This window comes from Falco peregrinus, chromosome 3, assembly GCF_023634155.1.
Source record: "Falco peregrinus isolate bFalPer1 chromosome 3, bFalPer1.pri, whole genome shotgun sequence".
Lineage (NCBI taxonomy): Eukaryota > Metazoa > Chordata > Aves > Falconiformes > Falconidae > Falco > Falco peregrinus.
In genome coordinates, this window is record NC_073723.1 from 70260801 (window position 1) to 70278484 (window position 17684).

General features: G+C 40.7%; 1 protein-coding gene and 1 long non-coding RNA gene across 10 annotated transcripts in view; one reads left to right on the forward strand and one right to left on the reverse strand.

The window, feature by feature from the left end:
• Positions 1 to 3448: 3448 nt before the first annotated feature.
• LOC129784055 (uncharacterized) lies at positions 3449 to 4647 on the reverse strand. 2 transcript variants are annotated; one of them, XR_008746367.1, is made up of 2 exons: positions 4507 to 4647; positions 3449 to 3642 (listed from the first exon to the last, which is right to left on the reverse strand). It is a non-coding gene; the product is annotated as an uncharacterized LOC129784055 (long non-coding RNA). The 2 variants fall into 2 exon arrangements; XR_008746366.1 differs by lacking the exon at positions 4507 to 4647 and adding an exon at positions 4033 to 4118.
• ZNF236 (zinc finger protein 236) overlaps positions 4085 to 17684 on the forward strand; it is a 93077-nt gene continuing 79477 nt past the window's right edge. For 6 of the 8 annotated variants that reach the window (XR_008746365.1, XM_055799114.1, XM_055799118.1 and 3 more), the window contains exons 1-2: positions 4085 to 4325; positions 16755 to 16897. Coding sequence is in view for 7 of the 8 variants with exons in the window: in XM_055799114.1 (XP_055655089.1) it covers positions 4085 to 4325; positions 16755 to 16897 (384 nt within the window). In the remaining variant the exon portion in view is untranslated. Of the gene's footprint in view, positions 4326 to 4408; positions 4531 to 4571; positions 4646 to 16754; positions 16898 to 17684 lie in introns of those variants that run through there. The other 2 variants (XM_055799120.1, XM_055799119.1) reach the window with 2 other exon arrangements.

Sequence of the window (17684 nt, forward strand, 5' to 3'; positions counted from 1 at the left end):
TTTCTGGTACAACTTATTTCATTTTGGCAACAGGTATAAGTCAAGTTCTAAGTGTATTTGTGGTTTTGTGCCTACAGTAGGCCAATGTGCCGGTATAGCTATCAAAACACCCTTCTATAGAGGCCCAGCTGTACTGTGTATGTATGGTATAGTGATGTCCTTTATTTCTTTCACCTCTGGCTGAACACAGATCTACTTTGTTATATCAGTATTTCCATCATGCTGGAAAATTGTGATGTTTTTTTCTTAAAATGCCGTTGCCTAAAGTCAAACCATGGTACAAAAATACATTCATTAGAAGTATGTTTGTTTCCAGTTCACAAGCATTCAGACATGCAAGAGCTAAAATACGAGAATTCAAATGTCATTATACTTATTTAAATGTCATTATTTTAAGGAAATCGTGGAGGGATTTGCCAACCTGGAGTACTACACACCTATGGGTTTAACTGACCCAGCTTGGAAAACATGGACAGAGAGCTGTCACATGACCCAGTTCCTTAAAATGAAAAGGGGGGGTGAGGAAAAAAATTATTGAGCACATTCTCATGAATTCTTTAAAACACATAAAAAGGATAAATTTGAAGTTTTATTGGAGAGAGTAATGGATTCATCCCGACTAAAAATTCATGCTATCATCAAAATTTTCAATCACTGGTTTTGCTGGTTGAATGCAGCAAATAATTTTATGTGCCCTCTTAAAAAAAAAAAAAAAAAAAGGTTGAAAAAAGGTTGAGACATAATCTGACAAATAGAAGCAGTCTGTTCATATCAACCAAATCCAAACTAGTTAGACAGCTGGCATGGGAATTTTAGTCCAAACAGTTCAAGTGTGGCAAAGACATATGCAACTAAAAATAGTATCTTACAACAGTAAGGGTCTGACAACTGTAACAGTAAATAGTACCCTACTTAGTAAGTAGCTTTACTGAAATGGTTCACCAGATTTCACTAATTTGCCTTGAAATTCAGTAGCACATCTAGTACCGCTAGCTGGTAGTAAAGCCTAGATTTCAATTTGTTCTGTGGCATTATGTGAACCTTACCCTCCCTGTTGCTATATTATTCATCTGTAGATAAAAAACAAGCATAACTTTTAACACTGCATATTTTAAGGGCTGACGCTATAGCTACTTTTCTTCCTAGAAGTTACTGATACTAAATAAAATTAATGATAGAAGGAGTTAAAGGCCAACCATCTAGCACTCTGTATTACATTACTGATTCCATCTGGGAAACAGACCCACGTTTCCTTTGCATGAACAGCAGAGCATGAGTAATGGTCTGCTAGGGTCTCACCTGAGGAGGCACTGGGTTGCAATGCTAGGGCACACCCCAAAACGGAGAATTTTCCTGTGTAGCACCTCTAGAGTAATGCCGGAGACTTTAGAGAAAGACTGTAATAGGTTATTTTATTATTTAAAAAATACAACAAATCATTTTGAAATATCAGTATCTCTGCAAATGCAGACAATGGGTTCACTAACAAGTAGAGCAACGGGTTTAGGTATGCTTGCAGTGCCTTTCTTCCAGGAGCTGCAACATGCAGGTGAAAAATATGTCAATCACATAGACAAAGAAGGGGAATTACACAGATATTAAACAGCTTCACTAGACTGAAAATGGCTGTAAAGTAAGACAGTATTTTGAGCATATGATTTACTACTGGGTTTCCTTATTAAGAAAAAGTTATTTTTATATGCTCTTCAACATTTATTCCACATACTCTTGATAAACTGTTATTCGTCTCCCAGTACCACAGGCTCCTTGAGGATCTGAAGAAAAATATGATGTCTTTTCTACTTTTATGCAGAACCAGTTTTGTACAGAATGAGAGAGTGATGCAGAAGTGTTAGAAGACTGATAGGCGACAAACATGTCACATAAATTTGAAACAGATGATGCACAGACTTTTGCAGTATAAAATGAACTAAGACTGCCATGTATTGCTGCCGAACACTGAAAGGCATGCAGGGAACAATAATATTGAAAAGCTAAAACACAAATAAAAGTTGGCTTTTGCATTAGACTTGAAAAATGAGGTGCAATTTTCATTACCATCAAAGTTGCCTGCACATACAATCCCGCTTACAGTCCTGTAAAACGTACATCAGTTTTTTTCAAAACTGAAGCAAACCTCAACATTCAAAGTCCTTAATCATAAAGCAGAAGCAGCACCTCAAAAAAATGATAATACAGATAATACTGCTAACAAAGTTAGGACAAAATCAGAAGTAGTTAAAATAACATGGTTCTGCAAAGTTTTTCTAGATACTGATTTGGTTGGGGTTCTTTGGTTTTGAGTCCTCTCCCTAGGGTCTAAACTGAAACCATCTGAACAGCTGCCACCTTCTCTCATGTACTTGTAGGTTGTCGTTCACTGCTGAGAGAACTGGCAACTTTAATTTTCAGCACAGAACTAGCGTATAACCACCAGAGGCCACTGCTGTTCTTTGCCTTTTCCCTGCCTGTAGCTGGGCTCTAGTGAGCTCGCAGGAGCTCCAGGCGAGGATCACAGCAGCCTCAGTCCTCCTTTCTGTATTTATGCTCCGGTGCTGCACTTCTGCAGAGAAAATTAAATACACTACACTTTTTACTAGGAGATAGAATAAGAAATCATCTACACATTGCTTACCCAACCGTAGCCTTCAGGAAGAAATGAAACCTTGCATTCCAAAAGCCTGATTTCATTCTTGGATATGATTAAATTCAGTAGCTAAAGGCAAGTTTTCAGATGTAATTTAATTAGGTATCTGAAAGGCATTTAACTTGGAACTGATAAAAAAAGTAGCTCCACACGTGTAACAGAACAAGATAAATGAATTAACTAAGTGACAATTAACATTCAATGATGAGAAAACTATTAAGTAATGTCTTGCTACTATAGTTTACAAGTATCTGTACCCAGCCTGCCGTATTTTTTTTTTATCAGTGTTCTGAAGTACCTGCTTAATAATATTTGCAGAGACTGCAGAAAGGGACTTTTAAGTAATAAACGTAACGAAGGACAGGGTCATCCAGCTTGCTTAACTATGGCTACATCGCAATTTTAATAATACCATTTTAATACAGGCTACTGAAACAGTATATAATAAACAAAACAGAACTGGCCAGAAATAAAGAATACAGCCAGATGCTGGCCATATTGGATAAGGGGAGAAGAAAAGGGATATCCAGGAAAGCAATAACTTGAACATTGTTAACAGTTCAGCAACCAGGTTCAATGGGAAGTAGGTAGGTAGTTTCATCACCGTAGGCAGTATTCTCATAGCAGTTCCCTTTGTATAGAAATAGACCCTTTTTTAAAATTAAAAAAATTAAATTTTAAAATTAAAAAATTAAAAGACGCAGAAAGAAAATGTAACTCTGAAAACACTTTAGAATCTTAAACAGGCCAAACTACTGAGGTTATGAAAAAAGAATCATCAAGTCACCCATCAAAAACGAGTGTTTTGTATTAGAGGTTTTATTTAGCAAGAAAGAGGTGTAATAAAAATCTCATCTCAGAGGCTGAAGCCTATGAATTCCAAGATGACATACAGCAGCGTCTCGGGAGGCGATGAAAGCCATGAAGCGCTGGAACAAGCTATCAATAAACACATCTCCATCTTTACCGATCCTTTCCCAGAGGGCACGCTTCCCCTGCACACAAATCACAGGTGGCAGAACTAAACATTACGGCTTATAATACCCCGAAATTGCTGTCAAACGACGCAGTGGTCTTTTAGCACCTCCTCGGGATCCCCCCCCCCCCCCCCGGCAGCAGGCGGCGCGGGCGGCAGGGCTCAGGGGGCCCGGCGCGGCGGGCAAAGGCCGCCCGGGGGCTGGCGAGCCCCGCGCCCACGTCCTGCACGGCTCAGGCGAGAGGCGGCACGCACGGGGGGCGCCGGAAGGGAAGGCAGGGAACGATCGCCCCCAGGGACCGGGGCGCGGCTGAGGCCCTGCCCGGCCCGAGGCCGCCCCGCCTGTTTCTACGCCAGCCCCCCTGCCGCAGCGACACGGCGCAGCCCCACCGTACCAGACCCGCCATACCGGCCCCCGCAGCCAACAAGCTCGGCCGGGCCAGGCGTTACCGCCCCCCGCCATGACCCCCCGCGCCCGGCCCCGCCCGGTGCCCGCTGCGCGGCGCATGCGCCGCCCTGCCCGTACGTGCCAGCCCCCGCCCGGGGCACGCAGGCAAGCGCAGGGCCCCCCGGCGCGGCTCCCGGCGCATGCGCAGCCGAGCGGCCCTGCCACCGCCCCTCCGCCCCCCCACCGGGCCGCCGTGCGCCCCCCGCCCGCGGCGGCGGTGTGCGCTCAGTGCGCCTGCGCCGCCTGGCCCTGCCGTGAGTTTGCCTCTTCCCCGCTCGCTCTTCTCCCCCCGCCCCCTTCCCTGCCCCGGTGGGCCCGTGTGCGCCTGCGCCAGCCCCCGCCTGCTGCGCTCCCGCAGCGCCGAGCCCGTGGCGGCCCGTGTATAGGGCCGGGTTCGCTCTCTCGTCCCCGCCCCCTCGTCACCCCTTCACCAACCGCCGCTTCCTCCGCCGTTGCCAAGTGTGTGTGTGTGTGCGCGCTGGGGGGGGGGGGGGGGGGAGGGAGGGGGCAGCCATGCCGAGGGGGCGGCCTCCCAAACCCAGCAGGGAGAGTAGCAAGGCCGGCACCGAGTCAGGTAAACTGCGCGGCCGGGCGAGCGCGATACGCGCCCGGGGGTGGAAGCGCGGGAGCCGCGAGAAGGCGAAAAGCCTCCGCGGTCTCCGCATATAGTCCCCGGATATGGGGGAGGAAGGCCGGGTCTATTGTGTGAGTGTATAGGCGAGAGGGCGGAGGGGAGGGGAGGGAGCCTGGCCCGGCCCTGCGGAATGATACCGAGCGGGCCGCTCCGCCGCCACACACAGCGCGGGAGGCAGGCTGGCCGCCGAGCCCCGCAGCCTCTGCCTGCAGCCCCTCGCCTCCCCCTGGGCGAGCGGCGGCGGCTCTCATGGCCCCTCGCCCGCAGAGCGTGCGGGCGGAACTGGTCGCGGCGCGGCCGCTTGCCTTCGCTTGCGGCCCCGTCGCGGGCCGGCGGAGAGGGGTCTCTCGGCCCGGCCCAGCGGCCTTGCCTGCCGCCTCCGGCCGCGGTGCGGGCGCCGCCAGCGCGGTTCTGGCGCCGGGCCGGCTGGAGCTGGTGCGGGCTGGAGGAAGAGCCCGGGCAGGCTGGCGGCGGGCAGGACAGGAAGGCTGCCGAGTCCTTCCGCCGCTTTTCCCCTTCCCCTCGCACTGCCTCCCTCCCCCCTGGCCAAATTAATGAGAGCTTCCAATAAAGGGTGGTAAACGAGTGAAATTAAGACTCAACTCTTCCATCTCTCAGATTACAAGACGAAGGGCTTGCTTTGTTTGAGGCTTTAAAAGGCACCCTTGTAGTCGTTTTCTTTGTGAGTGTATATATATATATATATGAAAGAGCTGGGTTTCTTTCCCAAGCATGTATGAGTCTGTCTCACACTTCAAATTTTTGCTTGCATTTTAGCGTCGTTTCATGACTAGAAAATACTATAGGGCAGCGTTGCTTTGCTGGGCTTTGGTTTATTTGACAGCAGTTTGAAGTGAGTGAGTTTTGTGGCTCTTTTGTGTACATTCCTGCTGATGTTACTGGCAATCCGTGAGTAGTATCTGAATAAAGCCCACAAACTGCAAAAATCGCGTGTTTTGGGTAGACCTGAAAGCCTCATCAATGACTTTCAGTGCAAGCATGTAGCAGTGGATTCTTTGTAACAGATAGAATGGGGAGAGATTTCCTAAAACACTATTCCTAAAAATACCACGGTTATTTCAGTCATGAAAACACAACTAATTAATATTTTCAGTATATATTTAGAATATCTGGTTTTCTGGCTCTTGAAGAGGAATGTGTTGATGAGTCTTCTGTCTAATACTTTTTGTAGAATTGAAATGTCTTGGCAGGCCAAAAAAAAACCCCACGAAACCCCCCAAACCTGTACTGTTAAATGAGTGTTGGGAAGTCGGGTAAAATGTTTTCTCCGGTAGGGAAAGCCAAATGGGCCATAGTTTCCTACCAGAAGTTTTTATTGGGTTTTTTTGTTTGGTTGGTTTGTTTTGCTTTTGGAGCCATTGATCTCAGCTTTTGACCACCAGGTATTAAGTATATAACCCAAAGAGCTTTGGCTATTACCAGTTTTGGTAGCTGAGGGTTTTTTTTTTTTTTAAATCTCTACTTAATTCTCTAGTAGTTCTTGCAAGGGTACACATGTATCATATGTGTGTAAGCACCTGTAATAATGGCACGAAGTATGAATGAGAAAAAGATCAAGAGATAAGCTGTCCAGAAAACATGTCTAGTAGCCATATCCCTAGTGCTTATAGTTGGACAGTGATCTTAGACCCTTCCTATGGTGAGGTGTGGCTGACAGAATTTACTGTAAGCTTGTTCGTATTTTTCATGTATTTAAAATTTTAAAGTTTTTTAAAAATAAATTTGTTAACTTATGAAATTGCAGTCAAGCTACCTCCATGAAACAGACAGCAGTTTACAATTACAGGGTGTAGGGCTACTGCAGGGATTCAGAGATTTCTGCAGTCTGCAGCTGCAAGGATTCTGCCCTGTGTAAGCAAATACTGTGGGTTCTGGAGTCTAGTCCTTGAGATTTCAGCAGTTCAGAAAAGCAGCAAAGTCAGTGTTGGCGAGTGTCACTCTTTCTTCTACACTTACATGTGGCTAAAAGAAGGTCATGAATCAAGAAGTTCTGGCTGAGCAGGACAACTTGACTCTGGGAAATTTATGGTCTCAGGACAGTTGGCTGTTTGTCCCATTCATATACAGGCTGACAGACTTTGAAAACTTGAATTCCACAGGGTTCACTTTTAGCAGGAGGAATTTTATTTAGAAAATAGCTGTTCACACAAAAATAAATTTCATATCCTTTGCTTAGGAAATGGTATGGTTTTAGGTTTTGTGCCTTTTCAGGTCTCCAGGATTCCTACAACCCTGCACACTAATGGCTTTCATGAAAGAGAAGTGTTGCTCTCTGTAATTGTACAGTCTGTATGTTTATGGTAATACAGCTTTATTTGGAAGAAAATACAGGTGAATTGGCAATGTTTTGTTGTGCAGGTTCCTTAGATGACTTTCACCACCTTGCATGTTAAAAAACTGAACTCTAGATGGCAATAGTCAAAACAATGTCTTGGCCTCAATGGCTGCTATTCTAAGAGAATTTTTTTTGCATTGGTAGTGTTTTCCCAAAACCATCTTGCAATTATCTCTCTTTTTAAAATTTGAACTGTTCAAATTGACCTCTCTGGTGGGCACAAACTGAAACACAGGAGACTCTGCGTGAGCATAAGGAAACACTTTTTTTTACTGTGGGGGTGACTGAGCACTGGCATTGGTTACACAGGGAACTTCTGGAGTTTCCTTCTGTAGAGGTAATAAAAACCCATCTGTATGCAATCCTGGGCAGCTGGCTCTAGGTGGCTCTGCTTGAGCAGAGGGGTTGGACAAAGTGACCTTCAGAAGTCCCTTCCAACCTTCCCATCATTCTGTGATTCTCCTTTGAGGTGGATGAAGTATGGGGTATGAGTCTCAAAAAGCTTGAAAAAGCTAATCTTCTGTGATTTGGGGTTTTGCTGCTCCTTGATTCTTGTTCTGGCTGCTTAGCAGTGGTTGTATATCAGATCATTTTACAGAGGTGTGGTAGGTCTTTAGCTCTTGTCTTTTGGAAAATTTCAGGGTGAGACCTTGAATATATATGAAGCAAGAAGAATGCATTAAAAAAAATGCTACTCCAGATGTTTTTAAAGAAAGAAAAGGAAAAGCAGCTCTTAACACATAATTGGTGTTAACACACTAATAACACAGTTACACAGGTTTTCATGACATAGCCTCTAACCTGAAAGGAAGTTAAAAAAGAATTATTCGTGTGTGGCTTCAGCGTTTCCAGTCTGGCTGCTGTGATTCTAAGTAACTTGCGTTACAGTATTTGAACTGCCAGAGTTTTAGGCCATATGAATCTTCTGTAGTCTGCTGTGCATTGTTGCCAGCATTCATTTGAGAATCACTGGCTGAGGGGCAGTTCTGTTTACTCTGTTCCTTAGGAGTCTCTAAAACACTAGAAAGTGATTTCCACTGCTATTGTGCAGCTAAGGCAGCACAAAGAAAACATGCAGAGGGACATTTATTGTGTTCTATTTATACTGGTATGTGTTTTGTCATGTCCCTTTCTGAACATAGTTATTCTCTCATTTAAGCTTGGATATGTTAGCAAGACAATCCCTCAAACTGTTACCTTTACTTTTAGTTTTACTGACTTTGCATAAAACATTCTTTGTATGTTTTTTTTAAGATATTAGTGTAATAGAAGATTCTTGTTTTAAATATTTTAGGAGCTTGACAGAAGTGCCTGAAAATTGAAAAGAAAAAGCCTTGAAACACACAAGTATTTTGGAAGGTGCTATATGATTTTGCAGTGAGAAAATTTTTTAAAAATATGGTAGGCCTATATTGTAAGGGTGTGATTTTGAAATATCTTACTCAACTCCTTGTTTCAATTAGAATTTAGGAATGAAGAGTTGCTATTAAGTTGGAATTGAAATGAATACCAGGCTTTTACTGTTCACTTAGCTAATGAAAAGACTATGTTTGAAGACATATTTGTTATAGAAACAGAGTAATATTTTGAGTGCTTATGGCTAGGTCCTGTGAAAACTTAGGTGAAAACTTGAGACTTTGTCACTGGTTCTTTCTGCTAATTTGTGAGTTTCCATTTTGTCCCAATAAAGGTCTAGTTGTTACCATGCATGCATGGGTAGTCACTGCTTTGCTATGTCTGTTATTTCAGGTGTAGGAGAAGGATTTTGAGGACTCTGTTACTGTCTTGCACCCTCATTCTTCTTTTCTTCCCCTAAATTTTCCTTCCTGATCGTAAAAGTCCTTTCCATTTGTACCAGTGCTGCTTGTCACTGAGTAGCAGCAACATAAAATGAGCAAATTTGACTTCTACAACTGTCTGATCATTTTCAAATAACAAAAGAGGAATTCTTTGAACAGCAAAGTGAAATACTTGCGGGGTGTCCTGAAGCAGTTTTTAAGCCTAGAGTGTATGTCCTGTATTTAAACGGAAAGGCTACTTTTACACGTATAAACTGAATTCCTTTGTGAGTGCAGTTAAAACTTGAGTATTTTTACTTTCAGAGGGTCTGAATTTTAACAGAAGTCCCATATGAAGAGTGGTAAATATTAAATAAATATAAGAAATGCAGAGAAAGTGATGTAGCTTTAAGTCTGCCTCTGTGGAGCTGGCTGTATTTTGTTTGCTGCCTGTCATGTCAGTCCTCTAGCATCAGTTAAGGTGTGGGTATATTGAATTAGGGGAAAGTCAGTTCTGAGGCTTTACATTCCAATATTCTATTGAAGAAGAATGCAACTTGAACTCCCTGGTTAAGTATTTCCTGAATTTATATTATGTAGATAATTTTAGTAGCTGTGCACTATGATTTTCTATAGTGACCTCTGACGAGAGGAATAGGTGAGTGATGTCATGCAGGCAAGAATGAAGGGGTGGTGTACTGCTTCTGTGGTGTGGGCTAAATCATTTGAATACAATAGGTATAGGCAATTCCTTTTAAAAACATATAGGAGGGACAAACTGCTCAAACTTTTGCCTTAGAAAAGATAATCTTTAGGTTTTAAAAGTGACAGTTCTGTTTGGTCATCTCACTGTTTTGCAGTAACAAAATGTAATTTCATGTATGAGGATTATGTTGGGTCTCAGTGAGTAGAAGATAGACTTTGATTACACTGGCATACTTTTAATTCCATATTACAGTCACTATACTTGGAATTTGTTTATGACTTTTCCCCAGTAAATTGTGCAGTTAAATAACTTGGTTTAAGTTCTGGCTGTGTGATAACTTCAGCCCTTGTTTTGTCCCTTCTCCTTAGCTTTCTGCCACTTGCAGGTCCTCATTATTTTATTCCCTATTACAGTTGTGCTCATACCTTCATACCTCATTAATTCCTATATATTAAGTTCTTCCGGTTATAATTAAATTTCTATTGGAGACCTCTCATGTCTTTTTCCTTTGAGTTTTTCTGCTGTAGTGAGATTGTGTTCCCTCTTGGGGAGCAGGAAGATCATGTAGGAAATCATTTACTTCATTCTGAAGTTTCTGTTGATTTTGTAGTGGCTGGGCTTGGGTAAGTAAAGGTTGAGGTCTCAAGCATGGGACATCCAAGTCGTGTAAAAACAAACAGCTGAAAAAAGCTAGTTTAGTATATTCATATGCAGCTGTCAAAGAAGTGTAACTCCTGTTTGGGAATATTTAGCAATAGATACAGCATTATTTACCTGAATGTCAGATGAAGCTATCAGAGTTGGTTAAGGAAATACAAATTTTAAGTTACCTGTGTAGATGGGGGTGATGTGGATGGTATATCTATGTGGTGCGTTGACACTGGCCAGCAGTTAAGCACTCTCCAGCCCCTTGCTCACTTCCTTCTGCAGTAGGGTGGGAGGAGGAACTGGAGTAGCAAAAGCAAGAAAAACCTTGCGGGTTGAGATGAAGACAGTTTAATCAACGAAGGGAGAAAGTAAAAAAGAACAACAAACCCAAACAAAACCAGCAAAAACTCCCAATCAGCTGGTACAAAGGGAAACATGCACCACCTCTCATAAGCAGGCTGATACCCAGTCAGTCTCTGAGCAAAGACTACCTCAGAAAGACCACCTCCAAGTTTGTATTGCTGAGCATGATGTATGGCATAGAATATCCCTGTGGTTAATTCCTGTCAGCTGTCCCCTCCAGCCTCTCTCCCACCCTCAGGCTACTCATTGTGGTGTCAGAGTGAGAAACAGAGGTGGCCTTCACACTGTACAAACACCACGATAGCTAAACATTGGTGTGTTATTGGCATTGTTTTAGTCACAAATTTAAAACAGAGCACCATAGGGGCTGCTGCGAAGTTAACTCCATCCCAGCCAGACCCAGTACAGTCTATTTAGCATCTAACCAGCTACAGTGGAGCTATCAGTTCTCTGTCCTGTCAGGCTTCTCTGCTGCCTGCAGTGTATCAGTGTGGCTGTGCCACTTCTGGAGTCATCTGTGGTAGTGAAAGTAGTACGCCTGCTTTGTGTTGGCAGATGCTGAGCAACTGGCACCTGGACATCCATTCCAGCAGTGTGCTCCTGGAAGCTAAGTGTCTGGACTGGTGCCACTTTAAATTGCAGATTGGATATTGACCGAAATGTAATAAAAGTACTTGTCTTATATGAGCAAGTCTCGATTGATTTTTGGATTTTGGTCTGATAACGTGGACTGAGAGCTGAGTCTTTGCCCTGCTGCTCTCATGAGAAGTCATGAGGAGTGACTGCTGTTTTTGTTTGGTGAGAGTGCTGAGTTAAACTAACCTGATTCTTCTATGGTTGCAGAACTAAGCAAAATGTTTTAATGATTCATTGTAATTTGTGTTCCATGACTCCAACTGTAGTATGAGAAAACATCAGTATTGCCATCTTTTTTTTTTTTTCTCTTGTCCTACCACTTTCCACTCATAAATTAGTAAATAGGTTTTGATAGGGTCAGACCCTTCTGTCCCTAGACTTGCCAGCTGCCATTTAACTTCAGTGACAAGTTTTCATCCATGAATTCCGCAAGCTTGAGTGTTGTATTCGCAGTGTCCTCTCGGTTGGATGTGAGCAGGCTATTAGAGATCTAATAAGGCTGTGCTGCATTTACAGCTGAATGAGCCCATCTGCGCCTTGCAGAGAGGACTACAGGCTGCCATGAGGCACCGTGCTGCTTACATAAGGAAGGAATGGTTGGGAGCGCTCTAATTCAGTCTTCCTCCTTCTACATTGAGTTGTCAGCAGTGGCTTACAGCAGAGAGCACCTGCTCGCTGACTCAACTCCCGAGGTCAAGTTTTCAGAAATCTGAGTTGACCCGAAGCTGGATTGCTGCTGCTCTGTGAGGGACAATTAATTTGAAAATAACTTTGTAACATTAAGAGTATTTAAATAAGTCCATTGTTAAACTGAAAGTTTATTATTGTGGGTACTTTGCAAATCTGATTCTGGTGTTTTGGGGCACTTTGGACAAACTAAGAATACAGACAAATGCATGTTTGACATTGCATAATGAGCTAAGTGTTCCCTGTTTAGTTTAATTGTATTGATACTTGACTGTCTCAAGCTGTGATGGAATAGGGTTGATTTATGTTGCAATTAGACAAACATGCAAGTTGAAAAAAAATGACAGTAGCTGTTGCATTGTTTCCATGCAGTTAATATTAATTAATGGCAGTGTTTTAAACTTTGCAGCTGTTAGTGAGGTTTATCATTTGTTGTAGTATGCAGACCTGAACAAATCCCTTATTTTTCAGGGGATTTTTTACTTTAAGACTAATTTTGTGTTTAATCTATGTTTATGGTCATCAAGAAGTAGCTTCTTTCTAGTAAGAGCACCGTTTTTTCATGTGATTGTGTTGACATTATATGCTTAACCAATTAATGTCTTCTCTAACAAAAAAATCACACTTTTATTTCTCTGTTGTTGACTTGAATAGCATTCTTTAGTTCGTTAACAGCAGACTTGTGTTTCCATCTGGACAGTGTATCTGACAATAAGTAGACTGTTTAATCTGTGTACCTAATATTTATATTTTTCTGAGAGCATAGACACGACATTAGATATTTATGATAGGGTTGCTAATCTGATACATGATGAATTGTGACCATCAAATGCTATGTCACATATCAATAATTTTATTTTATTTGCCTTTTGTACACAGGGAGTGTTTAGGGTTGTGGTGGGGGGTGTTTTTGTTTGTTTTTTTTTGTTTTTGTTGTTGTTGTTTTAAAATCAACAAATTCCTCAGAGCATTTAAAAGTACAGGATTCACACCCAACTGCCAATTCCTTGAATTAGCATCATCTGCATGCTTTTGGGTGTTCAACAATATTAGCCTTTCAGATAGGTTCAGTATTTTGTAGTGTTTGGCTTGTTCCGTGATCCAAGCTGATGCATCTAAAAGCATTTTTTCTCTGATATGAGGAAAGAAGATTGCATAACTGAGTTTTAGTGCTGATTTCCCTGAAATATGGTAATGTAGGTTATTACTTTGACTTACTATGATGTAGAGGTATCAGTGTAAATAATGTCTTCATCTGGTTATTAATTCTTCTAACAAAAAACTCTTGTCAAACTGTTACTTCATTTTTACATTGAAACTAAGACAGACCCAAGTCATACTTTATAAGCCTGTGATGCCTGCCTGAAAAGTCAAAATACAGCTCACTTGCTTGTTACTTTTTTAATTGACAGTGTCTTTCCTGTTTTTCTGTCTTTTCCAATTCTAAACACAACATAACAGTTTAGTCCTTGCTGTTATCCAATTGCTTGGTTTCAGTAGGGATATTAATCTGAATACTCTCCCTGTTACTGGAAGAATAAAATAAAAAGTCACTTCCTGCATCTTCTATGAAAGGAAGCTGTGCAACTCTCAGCAATACCCAGTATTTGGCTGGTAATTGAGGACCAAAGTATTTTGTGAGGACCAAAGTGAGAGTACAAGTGAAAAAAGGTTGTTATAGCCTCATGTTTCCCTTAAGCTACTTCAGACATAGCGTTAATGAATATTTTTATTTTAATCTCCATTAGATCTCAGTCCTGCACTTTGAGTGAAATAACTGAACTTTCAGAGTTCTTTTAAATCCAAACTAGACTGTCTTTCTATTCATGCTGGCTGTAACTACTTAGAGCAGTCTTCAAGTCTTCAGCCTGATCTTCCAGTAGTTGAGCCTTTGAAGAATTCTGGAATCTGATAAAAATTGATTTGCTATGCCTTATCCTTTAAGGATTTCTGCAGTAAGCATCCTCTGCCAAGTCAAGCTGGAGTTTACAGTCCAGTTGCTTATTGTAGAGTCCAGTTCTGGTTCTGAAATGTCTTTCCTTTGCTCTTTAGCAATATGAAATATAGTACCAAAAAAGCGTAAGATTTGGCTTTGGAAAGAGTTAGATTTTCTTTGAATGAGTAAGTCTTACAATGTTACAGACATAAGCAATGAATTTTCTAAATGTGTGCTTTCTATTTCTTCTTCCTTGGGGTCTGAGGGCCTTGAGGAAGGTGAAAATGCTTGCAGGCAGTGCAGGGTTTATGGTCACCCATGAACTAGTTTGGAGAAGTTCGTGATACTTCAACACAGGGTGTGATGTGCTCAACCATTCATTTCCCAAAGCTGTGGCTGATTTTCTGTGTTTACCTATGAAGTATTTTAAGGTTATGCTGTTGTTACCCCTTTCTGTTTGTTTTACTGGTGATCATTTCCTTATTTGTAAAGCAAAAACTGAAGTATCTTCTTCTGGTATGTTTTTGCATCAGGTGGTATGATTTCATACACTTGCAGTCATCAAATTCTATTGGAACATTACAAAGATTTTTAATTGTTCATTAAAATACAGTTAAACTCCTTTTTGAATTCCAGAGGAAAATTCATAGCTTGTCAATTAATCAGTATTGTGGTTGATACTGGCATGATACACATTTAATAAACATTATATATAGAAACGTTATTGACCTACGAGTAAGTCCTTTGGTAGTATTATTCAGATGCCAGTGAGCATGTTGCTTTTTCTGTGTTTCACATTGTAGAGAAGTTAGCACCTTACACTTTTGCTACTTCAACCACTTAAGCATTGTTTTTGTATGTTGTCCAGTGCCTTTGATCTCAAGAGTGAGTGTTTAAAGATAGTAATCTCGGTTCATGGAGAGGGCTTAAAGGCCTTTCTGAAGTCATGGATTGTATAAATTTTCAGTTGCCATTTTAAAGCGAGAGGTCAGGCCTTCCTGGGGTTGAACAATTACCACTTTTTCTAGGGGAAAGGAAAGCTGCTTGCATTACATTTTCATATGGTCCAAGTATTGGAGTAGGTTTTTGTTCACCTTTTCTTGTCATGCCAGTATTTACAGAAATTGATTTTGTGCCCTTTATTCTACTCGGGTGTATTTATCACAAGGTTGCTTAAAGGACAGTGACTTTGTAATTAAAGCTGTGCTTTTCGGCTTTTGAAGAAATGTGACCATTTCAGGGATGTTATTGGTACTGTCTGTATATACTGTGAACTTATAACCGAGAGCCCTTTAAAGGATGCAGTAGGTTTTATACGTGTTAAAGATTTGTGATACTTACGTAAAGTATTTCTCTCTAACAGAAAGATATGTAGCTAAACTTTGCAAAGCAAAAGTTAATTGTGTGACTTAGTCCAGAGGTGGGAAGCGTAAGTTCCCAGGGCGTTGTTTTGGTTGTGATTTCTCACTCAGATTATCATGTACTGAAATGTTTTCTAGAGCTTTCTCAAGTACAAGCTTCTAGAATTTGTTTATGAGAGTTTTAGCAGGAAAAAAAGGTGGTCAGGACGAAAGGTGTTGGTTGTTTCTTTTGTGTGTCTGGTTTTCTTTGTTTGTGGTTTGTTTTGTTTCCTCTGTAAGTGGTGTGTTGAGTGAGACAGTATGTTGAGATGGGTAAAGTACTGAGCAGAAGTACTATATGCATTGTAATCTTCGGTTTCCTCACAGGAAATGTAAACAGGATGCTGTAAACTTCTAGTTGTGTTGTTACTTCCTATGCTGAATTCTTACATACTGGTAAGAAGTATAAGACTTTCTTTTTTAAGACTTTCTTAAAGGGAAACATCAGCCCTTGTGTGTCTAGATAATAAAATCAACATTCCCTTTTTTGCATCCTGTTGCATTCTGTTGTTTTGACGCACTTTGAGTTGTGACAGTGTTTGAAACTGAATTCTGTGGATTTTTTTCTCTTTATTGTCTTTTATCTGCAGCATGAGTAAATAGATTTTTATTTTCGTTTTATTAATACTGCTTTGAATGATCTTACATATTTTAACCCCTGCTGCCAATTGCTGTTCTTAAAGGTTTTCTTACAAAAGGATAATTTCCTTAGTAATACAGTATCTTTTCAAGTGTAAGATGTGTTTAACTTACTTGAATTAATATTTTCCATATATCCTGAATATTTATAGGACTGACTTCAGCGATTTGAGACAGAGGATATAGAAGCTTGCAAATTGTGTATCAGAAGTTGTGTGACTGTAGGAGTTCAAAAGAAGAAAACTGTATGGGCATAGAGTGGGTCTATTTAAAAAAAATTTTCCTCTGTTGAATTCATGTGTACAAACTTTGACTTGCAGTTTATTGCATCTCTGTCAGCTATTTGCAACATTAGTGTTGGTTTTACAACTGCAAAGGTAACCAGTAAGGGGGTTACATTGCCAGAAGCAGAAAAAAGAAAAGATGCCTAAATTTTTCTTAAAAAGAGGTGTCGGGGGGATGGACAGGGGGACAAAACAGGACAGAGGGGACAGAAAACCAATGTAGACAGAACTGTTGACTGTGTTGTGTGATAAAGGTCTTTTTAGAAATGTGTAATGTAATATTAAAAGTAACCCCAGCAGTGTCTGTCTTATACCTAGTGTATTTTGCAATATTTTATTTTGTTGCAAACTTGATGGGTGTTTATGAAGCACAGAAATAATGTATTTCATATTACTAGGAAAAGGTGATATTTATCTCCTTAGTGACTGGCAGTTGGAGAGATGGAAGTATGCTGTTGATCTTGTGCCAATGGAAGCAGTAATGTTTATGCCCCATATCTTCAAGATCCCATGAATCCTGTATAAGACAAAATCTTACACGAGTTTGAATAGTTTCTGGGTTTTATAATAAATTACAATGTGACTTCTTACAAATGTTTTGATGCTTGTTTTGTAGATGATGTTCTGACACCAAATACAGAGAACAGTAATTTTCCCTACCAGGTACCTAACTTCCATAAGTGTGAGATCTGTTTGCTGTCCTTTCCAAAAGAGACCCAGTTCCAGCGCCATATGAGGGATCATGAGCAAAATGACAAGGTATGAATTGTAGTAGGTGTAAACTTAGAAAATACTAGTGCATATTGATCTTTTCTATACTGACAAGTAAAAGTAACACAAGACAGAAATTTTTTTTTTTTTTTTTTTTACTCACATCACTAGTAATTACTATTTGGGGACATCAGAGTTCTATGAAGTTTCTCTTTCATGCTTCCTTATGTTTCCTTTGAGACAGGACCTTACTTTGATGCCATTTATTTAGATTGTTGTTTCCAGTTCAGTAGTTTCTAATTTTAGCCATTTTCTTTCATTTTTAAAATATTCAGGTAGATGAGATTTCTTTAATGTTCAAACTGATACTACACATTAACAATAAAAAGAAAATAATGGTTGTATTGAATAACTAGAGCCTGCTGGACTCTTATAGCTGTTTTCTATAATGTTGAGCAACCTAATCTAGTAGATATGTATTAGCCAGTAGATTAATATCACTACTCTAGCCGCTTACAAATAAAATTTGGGAAAGAATGAGAAAAACAGAGATATGTGATTGAGGCTAGGCTGACTTTAAACACAGTTTTTGCCACAGGTTTCATCTGTATTCTGAAGTATTTTATTTCTGTTCATTGCTTTTTGTTTCACAAAGCTAAAACTCCTTTACACGTGTGTGAAAAATAATTTTATTACTGTTTGAGGTAGCTGTAGGTACAGATTGTAGGTACAAAATGTAGGACTTTGGGATGGTAATTCATGTATACTATTAACTACTTAAGTAAAGTTGAGATATAAAAAATGGAGGTTGATACTGTTAAAACCATTCTATTGC